This window comes from Mus caroli, unplaced genomic scaffold (assembly GCF_978045245.1).
Source record: "Mus caroli unplaced genomic scaffold, Mus_caroli_1 scaffold_14, whole genome shotgun sequence".
NCBI lineage: Eukaryota > Metazoa > Chordata > Mammalia > Rodentia > Muridae > Mus > Mus caroli.
The window spans coordinates 68,620,133-68,640,579 of NW_028227269.1; the positions used below are offsets into that span (position 1 = coordinate 68,620,133).

Below are 20,447 nucleotides of genomic sequence, written 5' to 3' on the forward strand. Positions count from 1 at the left end.
AAGGAAGGGGCTACGGAAATGTGTCCATCGAGTAAATCTTATGTTGTGGTCTTCATAAGGTCTGTGGAATTTATCTTCTTAAACATCTATAATCTAGTCAGGCGGTGGTGGCACACGCCTTTAATCCCAGCCCCTGGGAAGCAGAGGCAGGCAGATTTCTGAGTTCGAGGCCAGCCTGGTCTATAAAGTGAGTTCCAGGACAGCCAGGGCTATACAGAGAAACCCTGTCTCAAAACAAACAAACAACAAAGCAAAATAAATAAAATAAAAATAAAAATATTCTTTAAAAAAAAATCTATAATCTGTGTGATTATATCCTTTCTCATTTTAAGTAAACATTTGCCTTGACCTTGGCTTCCGTTTATTCAGCTCTGTATTCTCTGCTTCAACAGGTCTTCCTCTGTGACTGCGTGGTGGCCTCACAGGCCTGAATGCCCAGACTGATCAAGAATGGGGCAAGGCCTGTCCAGACCATGCTGGCCTTGAATTTACAGTGATCTGCCGGCCACCCTGGGCTGGGATTAAAGGCGTATACCATCACACCTAGCTGCTGCTTCTCATCATCATCATCATAGTCGTCGACATCCTCTTCCTCCTCCTCCTCCCCTTCCTCCTTCTCCTCTTCTTTCTTCTTTTATTGTTTTGAGATAGCCCAGGCTAATCTTGAACTCATCTCCTGCCTCAGCCTTCTGAGTGCTGGGGTTACAGTAAAAACAAAACAAAACAAAACAAAACAAAACAAAACACTAGCTGTCTTTGCAGTCAGTGCTCTTAATCCCTGAGCCATACCTCCAGTCCCCTTGCTGATGAATTTTGACTTGCCTCTCAGAATACTTCTTAACAATATATAATAATAAATAAAGGATTGCAAAAATACTATTTAATGGACATACGGCTTTCAAAATTATAGTCATTTTGATATGCTAATGCATGCAAATCTACTCATGTTGTACAAAACATGATCCATTATCAGGTCCAATTACCAGCATTTTAAATTAATGATGAATAGAAATAATACTTAGAGACATTTGCCACAACTGACATGTGATATGAAAACAGGATACAAAAATCTGTGATTGTTACCAATGCTGAGGTCATAAATATTGATGTTACTATCCTATATGAATTTTCTGACATTAATCATGGAAGCATCTAATAGGCTGTAGTGGGGGAATATAGGAATAAAAATAGGATGTTTCTCCCACCCAAGTTCACAGACCCCTGAGTTCTGGCCAGGTGAAGAATGCCCACTTTAGGATAACTGGGCGCACACCTCCTTCTTCCATACCTTCAGCCACTGGCCTCACTCCCTGTCTCACACGGAGTCCCACTGGCACCTGGTTCCTCCCTTGTCTGCTCTTCCTCCAGTGTTCTCAGTATATCCTGAAGATTCCCCTCCACCCAGAGACTTAAGCTACATCAGGTCTCATTGCTATAGGGATCCCATTTGACATAATGACAGCCATCTTGGTCCTCAGTGTCATTTTGCCCACCAAATGACTTGGCACCCCACCCCAAATTGTATATGGTATCATTAAGATATCATATACATCTTATCATATGATAAGATGGTCACTTGAGCTTGCCTGGCTGGCTGGACTGCTCTTGTACCGAATTTGGGCATGCTAGCAGCTTTTGAGGAAGCCTGGCTAACACTCCAATGACCATAGGTTTAGATAGGAATGCTTTCTCTTGCTCTGCAGTGCAGGGATCTTCATATATTGTTTCTCTCTAGGACATGCTTCTGTCCATAAGATCCAGTAGACTGTGCTTTGTGTAGCATGTCCTTCAATCTCACCCATCCCATTATGTCTTTGGCATACATTCTGGTACAGCAGGGCTACGTTTTCCTAACCACAGGTCTTCCCTTGACTCAACAGCATTTCTCTCCCTCTCCATCCATCTTTCCCACCTCTCTTACAACATCTCACTGCTATACTAGTCAGGCCCACCATCCTATCAAAGCCAGGATCTAATAATCACCAAGAAATGCCTCGTTTCCCACCCACTGCCTGTCAGCACTGTACCTTAAAAAATACTCCCATTTGCCAAACAGTAACAGCTCATTGTTTGAATAAAGATGAAACAGTAGGAAAAAAAGTAGAAAGTAAAACAAAAGCAAAAACAAAAAACCCATTCACCCCTTAGTCCCTACAGGTGTTGGGAAGGTTTTAAAATGCAAATGGGGGGTGGTGATGGCTGGAGAGATGGCTCAGCAGTTAAGAGCACTGACTGCTCTTCCAGAGGTCCTGAGTTCAATTCCCAGTAACCACATGGTGGCTCAAAACCATCTGTAATGTGATCTGATGCCCTCTTCTGGTGTGTCTGAAGACAGCAACAGTATAAAAGTATACTCACATAAAATAAAACAATATATATATATATATATATAAAAACAAACGAGGGAGGTTTAAAGCTGCAGCTCCAGAAAGACTGCCAATATCAGAAGTGTAAACATGTCTTGATTTGTCTACAGTAGCAAATTGAAAGAAAATGCTACGGCAAGTGTGTATTTATTTATTTATTTATTTATAGATGGAGGAATAATGAAATGCTCTAAAACAGAATACGCAGGAAGAGCCTGTTTACCAGAGTGGCTGAGAGAGGTGTCTTTGAGTCTGGTTCTTGGGTCTGAGCTTCCTTCTCATGGAGTAAAATTTTCTCTCACTCAGAGAGATGTACTGGGACTCAATCCATGCCATGAGGCAGCTGGTCCTGAGCAAATATGGGCTGGAGGTCCTAGGCTGGACTGGTGTGTGTGTGTCTGTGTGTGACAAGATGCTGCCGGATAGGGTGACAAGACTTACCCTCTTGTCTGGGAGCTGAGGAAAGAATTCTGCAGGCTCCCATAACTCTCCCTCCCCTGTCAAACATTATCTTCCGTTCTTCAGGCAAACAAAGGCTTAGGGAAGCCTGGCTTCCTAGGATGGGCTTTGGAAAGCAGCGGCAGCAGCTGTGTGAGGGGAAATCCAGAGCAGGCCTAGCTAAGTCTAAAAATACAACCCAGCCTGACAGGCACACAAAAGGCCTCTTGTCGGGAGGGGCTCTCCTGCCCTTCTAGATGCTGCATTCTGGGGCCATGTGGAGAGTGATCCCCAATGTCCCTCTAGGGTGTCAATTTCCAGGAGGAGCAGCTTGCTACAGACTGCCTGTCTTCCATCTGTCTTCCCTACTTGATGTCTGCTCACTTGAGGGTTTAGGGGATTGGCTGTGGGCCCATCTTGTTCTTCAAAAAGTTGAGGGGACCATGAGCATGGTTTTTCAGATCTGCGGGAATGAAACGAAGCCTTCTTCGAAGAAGGCGTGGCCCCATCTCTTTCCTCCCAGTAAAGGGAACCGCTGGAGACCCATTTCTCTAACCTTCTGCCTGGGTATCATCCCACGAGGTTCTCCACAAAGGCGGTGCTTGTTGTCCAGTACAGCGCACAGCTGCCGGCCTGGAACGTTTTTCCTCCGCCCGGAACTTCAACTTGGACTGGGCAGGAGGAAGTTTGCAATCTTCAAAATAACCATCTCTGTAACAGAATAGAAAAGAAGGCTTTCTATTAAGACACACACGCACACACACACACACACACACACACACAGAGAGAGAGAGAGAGAGAGAGAGAGAGAGAGAGAGAAGTAGGGAAATGAACCACTTCAGAGGACATATGCTAGAAGAGTTTGTTCTTTTAATAATAGGTTTTAGAAGACTAAGAAAGACACAAATGATTTTAACCATGCCAGCTGGTGGTATCTCTTTCTTCCCCCAACCCTTTCAAACTTTCTGGCTTGAAGATGTCACCTTTGTTTTCTTTCCTCGCCGGCTCACTGCTGCCTCCACGTGTTAGATATAAGAATTACAACAGCGTGTCTATTTTTTATACTTGGCCAATTAAATGCTATAGGCTGCCTGCAGTCTGTTAGCCCCTGGGACAATGGAGGGAGAGAAATAAAGCGAGGTCCTAGCTTGTAGGTAGGAGTTGCATGCTCTAGGTGAATTTTGAACATCTTACATTTCAGATGGCTTCAGATGGTTCCTTCCCAAGTCACTGTACCTTTGCTGAAGGAATCATTTAATCCTATTGGGGATGAACACAGTCAGTTCTACTAATGATAGCTTTCCTGCGAGGCCGCGGGGCAAACACACTGATGCACACTCAGTGTTACCATTCTGTACAAACCCTGTAGTGAGGATGGTTGAATTCTGCACATTTTACAGAACAAGACAATATCTCACACACAGATTTTAGAATATCTATTATGAGCTGGAGAGATGGCTCAGCAGTTAAGAATACTTTCCCAGGGAACTGAAGTTAAGATCCCAGCACCCACAAACTACCTGTAATCCCAGCTCCAGAAGATCTGAGCCTCTGCAGGCTCCTGCACTCTTACAGCATATACACTCAGCGACCTACACACATGCACAGAAATAAGAACAGACCGTGAGACCCCATCACCTGGGCATGGTGGCACATGCCTTTCTTTAATCCTAGAACTCAGGAGGCAGAGGCAGGTGGATGTCTGTGAGTTTGAGGATAATCAAGTCTACATAGTAAGTTCGAAATCAACCAAGGATGCATGGTGAGATCGGCTCAAAACAAATTCTGAAAGCACAACTACCTGGTGTTGGCTAGAATACCTAAATACCTTTGCCTTGGTAGAAGCCAGGAGTCTTAAAAGTTTCTGGCAAGCACTAATTGTTTCAATTTCTTGCTCATCTACATACTTTACATGCCTTGCTTCTTGCTTCATAGAAACAGAGGTCTTACAAAATGTCCTGTTGCCCTAAGTGGAACCTGGAAACTGTGCTCTATCCTGACTGATAAAGTGGCATGTTTTCCTAGGCAGAAAGGACGCCCAAGCCTCCTCCTCAGTATCACGGATTTGGAGAAAAGAGATGCCCACTCCCAGTGTCCTTCCCAAACCCTCCCATATTGCAGCGACACTACCCACAGTCACAGCCTGACTGATCCTTTCTAATTGCTGGTAATTCATGGTCAGCCCACAGATAGCTCTAGGGTGGAAACTCAGCCCTTTTCTCTTACCAAAGCAGTCAATCGATTCTGCTTAAAGGCAGGGCCAAATAGGTCTCTGTGTACTAGACCAAGGCCATTGTAGGCTCTCTGGCAGGTCAGGTAGGGGTTACAGACCATATCAAGGCCCAGGTCATAATTTGCAGGCTATTTAAACCTCTCAGACCGAACTCTTCCTTTTTGTGTAGTTATATTTCAGGTTTTGCACAGATGCAGGCATTCCACATAGGGCAGAGGCTGTGCTAGAGTCTCCCCACAGGAGGAGATTTGGGCTAACTGTCTGGTTGGATGGTGAAAATGTCTTGCTTTTATCAGTAACTTGCTGATGCCAGTCACAGAGTTTCCCATTGGCAGTGTCATTGAAGACAATTCCATTGTTCAGGCCTTCCGTGTTTATAATCATAGGCTTCTTCTACGTACAGCAACCTGGTAGGAAGTATATACATAATCAAGATGGAATTGTCTCCACGAAAGCCTGGGCCTGTAGATTCTAAGCAAGTTCATACTTTTCTGTATTTGCCCAGAGTGTCCATTTCTCTACGTGCTCTGAGCAGAAGGTCCTGAAATGAGTTCTTGCTAACCTTGCTTGCACCTCTGCCTTTGTCACTGTCCTCTTTGCTGGGTCTAACCTTCTCACCTCTGCATTAGCACCAGACGGCTTACACTGTTGGATGAGTCTGTAGGGGATGGGGGTGGGCCAGAGTTCTGTGAGGGACATTTGGGCCTACAGGATAAATATCGTTTAACTTCTTAGAGGGTCGACCCTATTCAAAGTTGGGACATAGTTCTAGAAAAGCAAGCAATGATGGTATAAGGCGGATTAGTTAGGAGTAAGTTTGGCTCTAAGTAGAGAGAAAGAAGAGGAGGAAGAAGAGGAGGAGAAAGAGGAGGAGGAGAAGGAGAAAGAGGAGAAAAAGAAGAGGAGGAGGAGGAGGGAGAGGAAGAGGAGGATGAAGAAGAGGAGGAGGAGAAAGAAAACTGTGGCTCTTGAGGAAAACACCTGAAGTTGACTTTAGGCTTTCACATGAACATGCACAACACATACACACATAACACATTGCATACATGAACTCCCTACCCCCAACCCATGCATACACGAATGCTCCACTCCCACAAATATACCCAAGAATTAACAAAACTTGCTTTATTAGTCACCTCACAATGATAGTCAGCATTCACCTCTGGGTAATGAGCTGATGTCTGCTAAGTAATTTTAGAGTCCTGGGGCTCAGTCTCTTGGAGAGAGCATTGACCCCTTCTTTTTGACCCTGAGCAAGCAGGAGAGTGAAAACACCCCTCTTAGCCCTACTCCCACATTCTTTTGTCTCTCCCGCTGAGGGTGGGTTTGCTAGTTATCAGTTATCAGTTTCTAATTCCCGTTGGCTGGTGGTGAGCCAGAGGAGGCCATGGCTAGACCTCGTGTCCGTTTTGGTATTTGTATTTACTAGTGATTAATCTTCCATGTTAGTCTGTAAGCTACTGTGCTGTAAATGCTTTAAATGAAGGAGGATTTTCCCAGGAGAGAGAGAGAGAGAGAGACAGAGACAGAGACAGAGACAGACAGAGAGAGACAGAGAGAGAGAGAGAGAGAGAGAGAGAGAGAGAGAGAGAGATCAAATCCAGTCATTAATAAATAATATCAGTGCTGTACCGGGTAGGCTGGAAACAACACTTCAAAGGAGAGCTTTCATATCTATGATCTCACTTCACACTACATATTATTATTATTTTAAAACTCCTCTCTAGGGGCAGGATGCTCCAATGGAGCATCTGGAGGGAAGACAAGGAACACAGCCCCAGGCTGACTGACATCAGGATCCAAGTAGTTCTCCCGGGGTGGGAGGTGGGGAGGGCGTTCCCTGGGCTCTCTTCCTGCTTGTTTAAAAACTAAAGGCAAAGATGAGAGACTGCTCTAATTTCCAGCTGTGCCAGGGCTCACTTACTCCAGCTGTGTGTGTATGTGGGGGGATGGGCGTGGGGGGAGGGGAGGGAAGTACAGCTACCTTTCTTTTGGAGCTGTCTTTGGTGATGATTTAAAGAAAGGAAGAGATTCATTCTGCCCTCTGCACCAATGCCAGGTATCTAGAAGGCTGGGGACCCGATGTGTTTCTGTGTGTGACGCTGTGTGGCCGATTCGGCTTGTTTTCTCTATTTTCTTGTCTCCTCCATGGTTTCCTGAGTATGGTTTCATTTTCAGGAATAGATCTCTCCGACCCTCAGAGTCTTAATCTAATTACCTTTCCAGCTAAACTGCCTCCAGGGTAATCAGCTCTGGATTTAATAAGATTTTTTTTTAATTAAGTGAATAAAACAAACCCAAACAAAACCTAAAACAAACAAAATAAAGTAGGAGTCAAGAAAAAAAAAATCCTATCCGTGGGTGACTTCCTGCTTCCCTGTCAAGGCCTAAAACCAAAGGGTTTTCCCCTCCCACGAATCCAGGTGTACACTGCCTTCCCCTGGAGCATCTCTTGTCCCAGCATCTGGGCGTGCAGATGGGATGTGGTTGGACGAGGAAGTGTGAGCTCTACCACCCTGATTACTTATGCAGAAATGAGGAGTGTCTACCTCACAAAAAAACCACTGAATTATGCTCTTCTCAAGAACAAGTAGAGGAGGCTCTGTCAGGCTTACAACCAGCACCGGGTTCCCACAACCTTCTCACCATAGCCCCGCCCAGTGGCTTTGATGCAGGCTCCTTTGTTGCCAGGTTCTGAGGACCTCTGAGGAGGAGCCCCACCTTCCCTGCTGTGTTGACTCGGTATAGCCTTTGCTATGTCTTTTTTTTGTTTGTTTGTTTGTTTTTCCAGACAGGGTTTCTCTGTGTAACCCTGACTATCCTGGCACTCACTTTGTAGACCAGGCTGGCCTCGAACTCAGAAATCCGCCTGGCTCTGCCTCCCGAGTGCTGGGATTAAAGGCGTCTTGTATGCAGTGGCTGCTCTGGAAAAGCTGAGTGAATGCAACCCGTCTCTCATCATTTGCTCTTGCTTGGCTCGCAGTTTGCTCTGTGTAAAACTAGAGTAAATTAAATGGTTGTTTATGCAGATCTCTCAGCGTTAGCATCCTATGGGATTCTTTGGAAAGATCTTTTCAGTTATCTTCCATTTCTGAGGCTGTTTCTAGGCAACGGAGTGGTACCTTCCTTTAATCTTCCCCTGACCTTTTCTGCCTATGAAGATGTTGACTAGTGAGCCCGTAGGGATGTGTATTATCTGTTACATTTATTTATGGCTTGGCGGCGACTCCTTGGTTGTTGTTCACCTTTTCATGAGTTAGTCCCTGCATAAAATTAGACCGCCCCGAAGATGTGTACTACATAGAGAATGTGCTTAAAGAGATGCCGGTCAAATAGAGAATGTGCTTAAAGAGATACCGGTCAAATAAAAAAATATCACATGAGGGCATACATCCTATAGAATAGAGATGAACACTGCTTTTGAGGTTTTTTTAGATTGATGCTGCTGCCGGGGCTGTAGAGATGGCTCAGTGGATAAGAGCACTGACTGTTCTTCCAGAGGACCGGGGTTCAATTCCCAGCACCCACATGACAGTTCACAACTGTCTGTAACTCCAAGATCCAACACTCTCGCACAGACATACACCATTCAGGTAAAATAGCAATGCATATGAAATAAAAATTAAACATTAAAAAGAGAAAGAAATTAATGGTGGTAATTCTTCAAGATATGAGACAAGATCTTACAAGTGAATTGGGTTTGGGGGAAGTATGGATAGCAACATGCTTCTCTCTTCAGTTGCCTCTGGGTGGTTATTGAAGACCATTGGCCAAGGAAAGATTTTGAGACATTTTATTGTGCTGAAGTCCACATCTTCCCAAATGATTGGAGATAGTTTTTGAAATCCTTGTAGAAACAATAAGAAGAGATGGTGAGCTGGGAAGGAATCGTGGGAAATAACTGACTTGCCTTTGGGGAGAGTTAACAATGGGATATTGAACTTGCCACTGCGCTATACCACCGGCTTCAGAATCATCAACCTAAGCAATAGCTGGAGGGTCTCGGACAAGGAAACCAGACTGGCAGGAGGCAACAAAGCTCTAGGTTTAATGGGTGGCCCTTCTGTAGAGACCACCCTGACCTCTCTCATCATGAAATAACAAGGGGAGCTGGAGTGTGAGGCTTACCATGCACTGTGAAGAGCTCATTGGAAGGAATAATGGACTGAGCACTTCTGGTGTTCTTGAACACTTCCAGTTTCAGCTCAAAGAGAGCCTTGGCTTCAGGAATCCTCAGAGCATCTGCCACTCCAGCTAATAGGAGACCTGTATTAATTCTCAACCCCAAGCACACGAGACTGACCCAAATCTCACCCTTGAACTTATGTGGTAAATTCTCTTCGATACGTGCAAAACCAATATGAACCCTCAACAGAAAACTACATGCTGTGAGTTCCTTCACTTGCTCCCCAGTTCCTGGGACTATTAATATTTCACTTGTATTTCCTCAGCATTAAATTCCTAAATTGCTCTGTACATGGGAGGCTCAGAGAGTGTGAGGAGAGGAAGGTAAAGCGGAAGAGAGCCGAGACCCTTGGTGCTGTGCTGCTGGGATTCTACACTGATGGGGCCACTCTGAAGAACGGGCTGCAATTCCTAACAATTAAAGACTGAGTTATCTGTATGTATTCCTGACCATGTTATCTCTGTGGCAAAACACCTGACAAGAGCAACCCACGGCAGGGAGGATTCATTTGGGCTCCTAGTTTGAGGATGCAATCCCTTGTGGTTGAGGAGTCCTGGGAGAGAGACCAGCTCCAGGGTGGAACGGGTCACTCACACTGAACCTGCAGTCTGGAAGCAGAGAGAGGTGGATGCTGGCCTTCTGTCTCCATTCTCCTGTTTATTTGATCTGAGACCCCTCCCCACTCTGGGAAGTATTCTCAGGGTAACAACAAACAAACAAACAAACAACAACAACAACAACAACAAAAAACCCACTAATTGTTGTTTGCTGGCTCTACAGCTCCAAACACTTCATTGCCAGCTGTTTACCTCCAGAGCAGGTTGCCAGGAGACAGGGGTATCGCCCATTGTCTTTGTCCAAGATAACTTTAGGTGGTAAAATTATCCTGTCTCCAGCTGAGCTTTTCTTTCTTGATGGAACATCTTGGTCTTGGTAACTGCATCTTGGTAACTGCACCAGCGACTTTGTCTTAACATCCACACAACATGTCACAGGATGCATTCAATTGTGTTCTTTCTGTGCACGTTGCTAATGACACTGAAAGTCAGCTTGGGGCTGGGTGCAGCTCCTTGCTATAGTGCTTACCTAGGCTGCCTGAAGAGTCTGGGTCAATTCCCAGCCCTGCATTGGGAAGGGGCGGAGTTTTGTTGACTCGATTTACAAGGGGTGGAGTTTTGTTGACATGATTTCCATGTAGCCAATGCACTTCACACATCCTGAGAGCTCCGTATATTGAGGCTAGCACCAGCACAGCTGAGACATAAACTCGTCTGAGACCCTCAAATGTTGCCTAGTCACCTTTTCTTTTTCCACCTCCCCTTCCCACCCCCAGACCGCTTATTCCCTGATCTGATTTCTGATGTGGGACACTTTTTAATTTCTGTTCCATACTGTTACAACCCCCTCTCGGATCATGTCCCTACCAGGGAATTCCGGTTCCTTTTCTTCCAGTACCCAGTGCGGTGATTGATACCTAAAAGTCAATGAATAATTAAAAAAATTTTTTTAAACGATTTTATTTATTTATTTTATGTATATGAGTACACTGTAGCTGTCTTCAGACACACCAGAAGAGGGTATCAGATCCCTTTACAGATGGTTGTGAGCCACCATGTGGTTGCTGGGAATTGACCTTGGGACCTCTGGAAGAACAGTCAGTGCTCTTAACTGCTGAGTCATCTCTCCAGCTCGAATGATTTTTTTTTTCTTTTAATTATGCCAAATCAGATTGGAGATCGTAGACTCTGACTTCTAAATGTGCCGTTTGAAGGGGGAGAGAGGAGCATGGTAGGGCATGGCTGTCATTTCAATCCTTGGCGGTAGAGGCAGTGGGAGGATCAGGAGTTCAAGGCTAGTCTGAAAATAAGGAAACTGGTGTGTGCGTCTGTGCCTGTCTGTTTGTCTGTCTAGGGTGTCTAGGGTGGAGAATGTCTCTCCCAGAGCACTGATCTACAAATCTTACCAAGAAGAGAATGCCCTAATTTTCAGCCATAGAGATCATTTCAAACATTTCCCCAGAAGTTGGGCTTCGTCTTGCTCAACTAAAGGGCAGGCCCCAGTTCTCTCAACCTGGAAATAAAATTTGGGATCCTTCGAGGCTAACTGGTCTTCATCCCCTCCTTCCTCACGCTCTTGGGTCTCTTCAGAGCTCTCCGATCCAGAGGCTCATCAGCGGTGCCTTGCACAAGGTCTCTGAAATTCCAGACCATCCACCTTTGTGGCCAGCTCCTGGGGTGGGATCCTAAGAACATTTCCCATCAGCAGGTGTGGCCCTGATAATTCTCACTTGCAGCCGCCTCACCTATCAGGCATGTAAGGCCAAGAATAAGAGAGCTGTCAAACAGCTGACGCGGACTGGGCCTAATCTGATTGCTCTAATCTTGATGTGAATCAGAAGGTGGACACCCTGCAGATGGCCCTGTTAGCACAGGTCCTGTAATCTCACCTACTCTTGAGGTCAAGGCAGAGAGATCAAAAGTTAAAGTTCTGCAAGGGACGCAGTGAACTCAAGGTCCGCTGGAGTCACTTAGTGAGGTCTATCTCAAGCTTTAGACATAAAGCTGTAGACATAAAGGGGGTGAGGGATATCGCTCAGTGGGAGAGTGCTTGCTCTGGCACAGGGAAAGCAGAGGTTCAATCTGGGTTCTGCCCCTGAAATGAGCATGGTCAGAGCGATTAAAAGGGGAAACAGAGACTCTGTCCTTGCCAATTCTATGAAATGAAATCACACACTTATTGACTGCTGTCTTTTTTTTTTTTTTTCTGAAAGGGTTCATTTCCCCCCAGTGGAAGAGTCCCCTGCACCAGGGCTTCACAGTCAAAGCCTACCGAGGACCCCCATCCAAAAAAAAAAAAAAAAAAAAAGCACATTTGGCTTCAGGGCATGATGCGCTTTGCTCTGGGAGGAAGCCTGGATGCTGGCATCACATTGCATCTTTTTTTTTTTCTCCTCATCCCCACCCTTTAGCCTGGATGGCTTCTGTGCGGCAGCTCTGGCAGGCCTGTGGCTCTTGCTCTTAGGAGAAAGCTACAGGAATATAACTTGTACCAGGTAGCAGCTGGCTCAGGTGTCTACTAACCTTGGCAGGAGAATAGGCTCTGCTATATACTGATAAGGAAACAAAACATCAAAAAGATCTTCATTTTGGATACATGAAGTCATTGTGTAGCTCATAATCCCTTGGCCCGAATGGTATTTTACATAAATCATATGTTATTTCATGTTTATGTGTTTTGCCTGCATATGAACACTACTTTCATGCCTAGTGCCCACAAAGGCCATGAAATCCTCTGGATCTGGAATTATAGACTGTGTGCTATTGCCTGGAAAAGCAGTCAGTGCGTTTGACCACCAAGTAGTTTTTTTCCAGTCTTTCAACTGTTTCTTAAACAAAGGGAACCAAAGAAATTCTTGTGACAGCAATGGCAGGCAGATCTTATAAAGCCGTGCCTAGAAAACTACTGTCAAGATTTTAAGAGTTTTTACTTTATTATGTGGGCCTCGCAAGGGTAAGCATCTGCCAAAACTCATGGGGATATTTAATGAAAAGCAATGGGAATGAAACAAATGGATACATAGTTATATCGATGTATCAGTGCATTTCTATTCATCACCTGCTTGTCTGGGTATGAGACCAACCAGGGAGGAAGCCCCAGCCCCTGCAATGGGTGTGACCTTAGGCAGGTGGCCAAGTTTTCCTCTGGGTAGAGGAAGGGGGCGGAGCAAGAGCTGCAGGGGAGGAGAGGGCAAGCCTAGTCCCTGGAAACCGGTGGCAGCTCCCTCAGGAGTGGAGGAACCTCAGGATGGACGCTAGGGACTGTGATGCAGCCTCGGAGCCAGGGCCCCCTCCCTGTTCCTCTGTGACCTCCTGGTGGGCTATGGTTCTGAGGAACCTGAGGTGAGTGTGCTTGGTGGGTCGGTCATGGAAAAAAGCTCCCGTGTCCAGTTTTAGGCATGGTTAGGCAGTTGCTGGGGCCACCCTGTCCAGGACCTGTCCATGGTTCTCCTAGGTCTGGAGGACACTGAAGCTTTAGGGCTGGTTTTGGGCTGGGGGGACTTTGTGGCTTGTACATTCTTGCTAACTCCTGGGTTATTGACGATAGCATTACCCCAGCATTCAAATCCTACCTAGGCCAGAGAGGCCAGGAGGTTTGACTTTTCAGGAAGGTATGAGAGCTTTAGAAAGGAGTCTCCAAAAAGTTTCTCTTATCTGTTCAATTTACAACTCTACCGAATGAATTTAAATATTACTAATAACAGAGGCAGCCAAAAACTTATGGTGTGCTGTAATCGGAGGTACAATCTTTGTAGGTCAAAGGCCTGTGTAGGTGGAAAAGATTCCTGGCTCTTCAGGTATGGGTTCGCAGGTGTGTATTTAAAGGACTGGCTGAACTTCTGGGGGTATTGGAATCACTTTGTATATATGGGGTTACTTGTGTAAATTCTTAACATTCTTTATGTCTGAAAATGTCTGTTTATCATTGTGGGGTTTTTTTTTTGTGTGTGTGTGTGGTTTTTTTTTTTTTTTTTTTTTTGGTTTTTCGAGACAGGGTTTCTCTGTATAGCCCTGGCTGTCCTGGAACTCACTTTGTAGACCAGGCTGGCCTCGAACTCAGAAATCCTCCTGCCTCTGCCTCCCGAGTGCTGGGATTAAAGGCGTGAGCCACCACGCCCGGCTTGTTTGTTTGTTTTTTTGTTGTTGGTTTTTTTGTTTGTTTGTTTGTTTATTTTTTGGTTTTTTGGTGTTTTTTTTTTTTTTTTTCCGAGATAGGGTTTCTCTGTATAGCCCTGGCTGTCCTGGAACTCACTCTATAGACCAGGCTGGCCTCAAACTCAGAAATCCGCCTGCCTCTGCCTCCCAAGTGCTGAGATTAAAGGCGTGTACCACCACACCCGACTTTGTTTGTTTTTAAATATTGTCTCTCATCGAGTCCGTGGTCAGTCATCCTCGGTGTTGTTGGCCTTGGAGCTGGGTCCTGGGTGTGAGGCAGTGGGCTCAGGAGGTGTGTGTATATCCCGTTTGTTTTGTTGAATTGGTATTCTTGTTGCGCTTCTTGTTTCTGTTTCGTTTTATTTTGTGTTAGTTACAAGCACTCTCTGGCCACAGCTACACACTGGAGATGTCACTTTGGAACTCCCCAAGGATGATGATGAACAGGGAATCTTTGCTGTCTTACCCCCCACCCCACCTTACCCCCACCCCCTTCCCCCAGCCTGGTATAGAGGTTGGAGAGTGGGTGGCATCGCATCGCTCCAGTTACCTATACTTTACCCCTTGACATGAGAAACATCCCCCACCCCCAGTTCTCTATAACACCAGTGGTTGATGGTTCAGCCCTCACTAGGCAGAAAAGAGCATCTCTTAGGTAGATAGTCAAAGCTACAGTTCACAGTCCTGGAAAGCCAGCCATTTTGCTGAAAACAGTTGTTGATAAAATTGTCTGCTGCATGCATCACTAATTAGTAAAAAGCAAGTCTCCCTAGACTCAAGAAATGCTTCCCCAAAGAATGGCCTACTGGTGCCTTTCTTTAACTGAGCAGAGGATTGTTGATCTAAAGTGAGTCGGGCTGAGGCACAGACCCAGTTCCAGAACCCAGTCTTTTGCTGCTGCTTTGAGCCAAGGAAGTTTGGATTCACCAGTGTTCCCAGGGCGCTGACCTTGCTCAGCCCGGTATAGTGCTGTTCCTAAGGTGATGTGGTGTGAGGCAGGAGGAGGCCACTTCAGCAAGCACTATCTGCAGCGACAGAGTTTTACTATTGTCCTAGTTTGCTTTCTTTCACTGTGATGAAACACCACGACCAACAGCAACTTGGGGAGGTAAGGGTTTATTTTATCTTACAGCTTACAGTCTATCATGATGAGAAGTTAGGTAGGAACAAACTCAAGGTAGGAACCTGGAGGCAGGAGCTGAAACAGAGGCCATGGAGGAATGCTGCTTTCTGACTTGCTCATCCTACTTTTTTTTTTTTTTTTTTTTTGGTTTTTGAGACAGGGTTTCTCTGTGTAGCCCTGGCTGTCCTGGCACTCACTTTGTAGACCAGGCTGGCCTCGAACTCAGAAATCCGCCTGCCTCTGCCTCCCGAGTGCTGGGATTAAAGGCGTGCGCCACCACGCCCGGCTCGCTCATCCTACTTTTAAAAGGATGTAGGCCCACTTGCCCACTTGCCTAGGGATCTATCTGGGCCTTGCCACATCAGTCATTACTGATCAAGAAAATGCCCCACATAGTTGTGTACAAGCAATCATAATAAAGGTACTTTTTTAATTGAAGTTTCTCTTTCTAGTAACTCTAGCCAGTGTCAAGTTTCCTAAATAGGAAAATGTAAAATATCCCCAGGAAAGATACCGACAGGAGGAAGGTTGGCAATCAGGCACAGCAATGGACAGCTAGAAGTGACTGCACGACAGTCAGGCATCTTTTCAGCCAGCTCTCGAGGGACCTAGCAATCAGACATGTTACCTCTAGCGGCCCAACAGGCGTTCCTGTGTCTGTCCCTTGGCACATGGCCCATGTCTCATGTGCCCTTGCACATGCACTACGGGCTCAATAAAAGCCTTGGTCTCCTTAGCCCCCTCTTTCTTCTCTTCCCCACTCTCCGGGAGGCTGCCTCTATTTTCCTTCCCAATAAACCTCCCACGTGAGACCTGCTACACGATATGATTTGTTTAGGACTCACCGAGTAGTTCTAACAAAGCCTAAAGGCTGTTTTCCTCCTAGCTTGGCCAGTGAACTAAGTCATCATATTTTTGCATCAATGGGAGTAAAGAAAATGGGCAAAAATCCCTGCACTTGCAGAACTCATGTTGCTTAATTTTCAATTATAGTTAAAGCATAAATAAGTTAAAGGATGTAGACCTCACTTCCCCACTGCCTCCTCCATTGCTACTTTTTCCCTTATAAAGAAAATGTATCCGTCAGCCTTCACCATATGGGTCAGCAGATACTGACTGGGCTTGACCCTGTGCTAAGCAGAGAGGGCTATCAAAGAAGCTGTGCTGTGCTACATGGTTCTCGAGACCTGGCACATAGTGGAGAAGATGGGCAACCAAGGGCCAGTCTGAATCTCTGCTCCTGAGTGGGAAGGGTAGAAAGGAAAAGGGGCAGAGCCATGGAGGGAAGGTCGATGTATACAAGCATTGTCAGCAAGAAATACCTGAGTGCATGGAGGATGCAAAGAGATGGGCCCAGTACTCCTTGATCAGCACACGGGATGGAGGTACAACATGTCTTAGTATTTGGGGTAGTTATCTGGCTGAATATCATCTGATCTGGTTCCCCAAAAGCTGGCTTGTGGGAGCTCTGGACAGGAATGGGTTGCTCCACATAAGCTCCAGCGAGTTTTCACCAGGAAGAATCACCCAGCAAGGTCCTCTGGCCCCTGTGAGGCACCCTGTGTTTGCAGCTGTGGGGCTGATCAAAAGGCAGGTGAAAGAACACCCAGGTTCCAAGGTGGCTGTTTGATGTGGCCAGCCTATAGCCAGGACAGTGGCCGGAAACTGTCTCCCCTGCTCAAATCAGGTCTGTTAGCCACTGGTGACTTTTGATCCTCTGCTGATCTATGGGAAGTCAAATTGACAGCCCCCTCATTAAAAGAAGCACCTTTGCATTATTGATGTGGGGGGATCAGGTCATTCTCTTCTTTTCCTGCAGAGGCTCTCACTGAAGTGCCTTGAGCTATTTGAGAAAAAGGTCCTGTATAAATTATTCCTTTAAAAAGAAAGAAAGAAAAAAAAAAAAGAAATGCCCCTGCTCCCCAAGCAGACAGACCTTCAAAAGGTAACTTAGCAGGAGACTACCCTGCCTACCTTCAAAAGATAACTTAGGGGGTGCCCAGAAGGCAAGGCAGGGATGTGGGGATGCAGGGATGCAGGGACAGTTGGCAGGAGGCTGGAAGCCTGCCCTCACAGACTCCTGCTCCCTCTGCCCCAGTTGCCTTGATCTGGGGCTCAAAGCAGAGCCTCAGGGCTGAGATTTTCATCTCTAAAACAATGCCCTGCCCTTCCTGCTGCCCTCCTGGAGGTTTCTTTAGAGTGTTATGAAACAATCCTCTTCATGTCTTTCTTGCTGGTTCTGTGGGTAGGCAGTTGCCCATGTGTGACATATTTATTTGAAGATCTACCAGTTGCTCGGAGCGTGCATGTTTTTTCCAGTACTGGTAGACGCATCCAACATCCATGATTCATCATCTCTCTTCAAGCATCTTTTGGATATAGATAAGTGCTTTGGTTTTTAATTCATTAACACTTGAGGGAGAATTGTTTTAGCAGTTTGGCCAATTCCATGACAGAAGGCTCCTGTAAATACAGGGGCAGAAAAGGGGGGGGGGAGCTAAGGAGGAAGGCGCAGAATTTTGTTGGAGGCCTGCATCATTGTTCTTGGGGTCCTCTTTGTGGGGTCCTCTTTGCATGCACAGGAAGCACATAGAACTCAATGGATCTGTGACATCTTGTTGGAGATCAGGGCAAATAAGCAGACTTTGGGGACTCTGATTCGTTGTGCTCTTGGGAAAGAGGGAGTCCTGACTTTTGACACTCCTCATACGCAAAGCAAGGTGATAGCAGTTACCACCTGGTAACTGGAGTAGCGGAGGGATCAGGGCAACCGTCAAACAACATTACATTAAGCAATTAATGCTGACCTGTTTCCATAGGGAAAAGGGTTTGCATAACAAATGTAACAAGTGACGGGGACATACTTCTCAAAAGTAGGACCTAATCTTAAACTTCATGAAAACTGTGGCTCCTGACTCTAGCTCTGTTGAAGCCCGTTGGGGTCCTTCCCTGTCCCTGCTTCTCTCGGGTCCTTCTTCTCTCAAAGGCGGGATCTTCTTCCGAAAGTTGCTTTCTGGGACCCAGCCAGAAGAGTGTGGTTCTAGTGGCTGGGTCTCTGGCTTCTCACTCAGAGCTGATGGGGCTATGAGCTGAGGTAGCACTTGAAGCACTGACTAAGCTGTCTGAAGCTGCTTAGACAAAGCTTGGGCTAAGACAAAACTTGGGCTGATCTTGAAAAGTTTATTCCTCAATATTTTGCAGGCTTTTCCCATGCTTCTGCTCAGCGCTCGGGAGTAAAATAGCTGCCGAGTACAGAAACTTCACAAGTAAATCTTTAAAGGAACACATTTTCCCTCCGCTGATGAATATGCTGATATATTTAAATTGTAGTAAGTATATACTGTACATAAATAAATTCTCCCCAATAGAGAACTCACTTCTCTTACAGTCACAACACAAGAAAAACATTTGTTACAAAACCCTGGCTAGACTCACATGGTCAAAAACTACTGTACTGTATCTAAACTGCTATAAAATGTGTGTGTGTGTGTTTGTGTGTGTGTCTGTGTGCACCCATTTTTGTATATATGTCTTTGTGTGTATATGTGTGTATGTGTATGTATATTTATGTATGTCTCTGTGATTTCATGTGCTTCATGTACATGTGTGTGCCTGTATGTTTGTATGTATGTATGTGTGCATATGCATGTGTGTATGCATGTCTTTCTGCATTTCTGTGTATGTATGTGAGCATTTATGCATGTGTATGTATGTATATGCATTATTGTATGTGTATGTATATAAGTATATGTATATATGTATGTGTATGTATATCTGTATATATGTGTATATGTGTATGTGTGTATGTGATTATGTGTATGTATTTGTGAGTATGTGTCTGTATGTGTGTGTATGTGTGTGTGTGTTCATGTTGGGTGTTCTCCATCAGTCTTCTCTTGCTGAAGACTAATTCCAGATCTGGCTAGTCTCAGTAGTTTACCCAGAGAATGCTATGTTTTTCTTCCCTGTTACTGAGATTTTAGGCTGGCTGCCATGACTGCCCACTTTTTTATGTGGGTCGGGTGGGTCCTTACTCTTGTTCTTATGCCTGTGTGGCAAGCAAACATTTTATCCACTGAACCATCACCCCAGCCCTCTGGTCATTCTCCTTCTCCTTCTTCTTCTTTTTATTTATAAATAAAAAAACACTATTTATTTATTTAAATATACACTCTAGTTGTCTTCAGACACTTCAGAAGAGGGCGTCAGATGTCATTACAGATGGTTGTGAGCAACCATGTGGTTGCTGGGATTTGAACTCAGGACCTTCGGAAGAGCAGTCAGTGCTCTTTTTTTTTTTTTTTTTTTTTTTTGGTTTTTTGAGGCAGGGTTTCTCTGTGTAGCCTTGGCTGTCCTGGAACTCACTTTGTAGACCAGGCTGGCCTCGAACTCAGAAATCCGCCTGCCTCTGCCTCCCGAGTGCTGGGATTAAAGGCGTGCACCACCACGCCCGGCTCGCAGTCAGTGCTCTTAACCACTGAGCCATCTCTCTAGCCCCTGTTCATTCTTCTTAACCTGTATCAATTATAGAATTAAGAGAAGAGAGAAATACACAGTGAGAAACAAAGACACACACACACACACACACAGAGAGAGAGAGAGAGAGAGAGAGAGAGAGGACATTCAGAGATTGATTTCTATCCCCCCTAGAGTACTGGAGCCCTAGCTCTCAGTGTCTCACCCTCTGTTGTATATTAAAATACTAGCTATATTTTGCTTTATAGCTTATGATAATGACCTTCCCTGTGAGTTTAATTTTGCCCTTTTCTATTTACCTTTTTGGACAAATGATTTCTTCTGCTCTTATCTCCAGAAAGGGTGAAGATTGCATGAACTCTTCTCTTGCTTAGCTTGCAACTTAGAACTGATTGCTTACAGCAGTGGTTCTCAACTTGTGAGCAGCCCTTTTGGGAATAGACCAACCCTTTCACAGAGGTCATCTAACACCATTAGAAACCACAAATATTTACATGATGATTCACAACTGTAGAAAATTACAGTTATGAAATAGCAATGAAATAATTGTATGGTTGGGGGTCACTATGATATGAGGACTGTATTAAAGGCTCACAGCTTTAGGAAGGGTAACAGCCACTGGCTTAGAAAGGTGAAGCTTTTTAAAAGCCTGTGATGAACGTACATGGAGCCTGATGCTGTGGGCTGACTATGATTTCTGCCTTACAGTTACGGTTCCCATTTTCGTGGATTTAAAGAGACCAGAGACAAAGATTGCTCACACAGTGAACTTCTTCCTCAGGCCTGAGCCCAAGGTTCTGCTTGGCATCTGGTGAGTGACACTTTCCTACCTCGGATTCTTAGGCTTTCCTGTAAATTTCCATGTTAATGCTTTCTTTGTCCACCGAAACATCACCCCAAGCCCGTGACCCTT

General features: G+C 45.3%; 1 protein-coding gene across 1 annotated transcript in view; it reads left to right on the forward strand.

Annotated features, from left to right (window-relative positions):
• Positions 1–12,975: 12,975 nt before the first annotated feature.
• Positions 12,976–20,447, forward strand: part of Abhd12b (abhydrolase domain containing 12B) — a 29,279-nt gene continuing 21,807 nt past the window's right edge. The window contains exons 1-3 of the mRNA XM_021179677.3: positions 12,976–13,122; positions 18,260–18,387; positions 20,243–20,345. Of these exons, the coding sequence (XP_021035336.1) occupies positions 13,028–13,122; positions 18,260–18,387; positions 20,243–20,345 (326 nt within the window). The 5' untranslated portion in view covers positions 12,976–13,027. The remainder of the gene's footprint in view (positions 13,123–18,259; positions 18,388–20,242; positions 20,346–20,447) is intronic.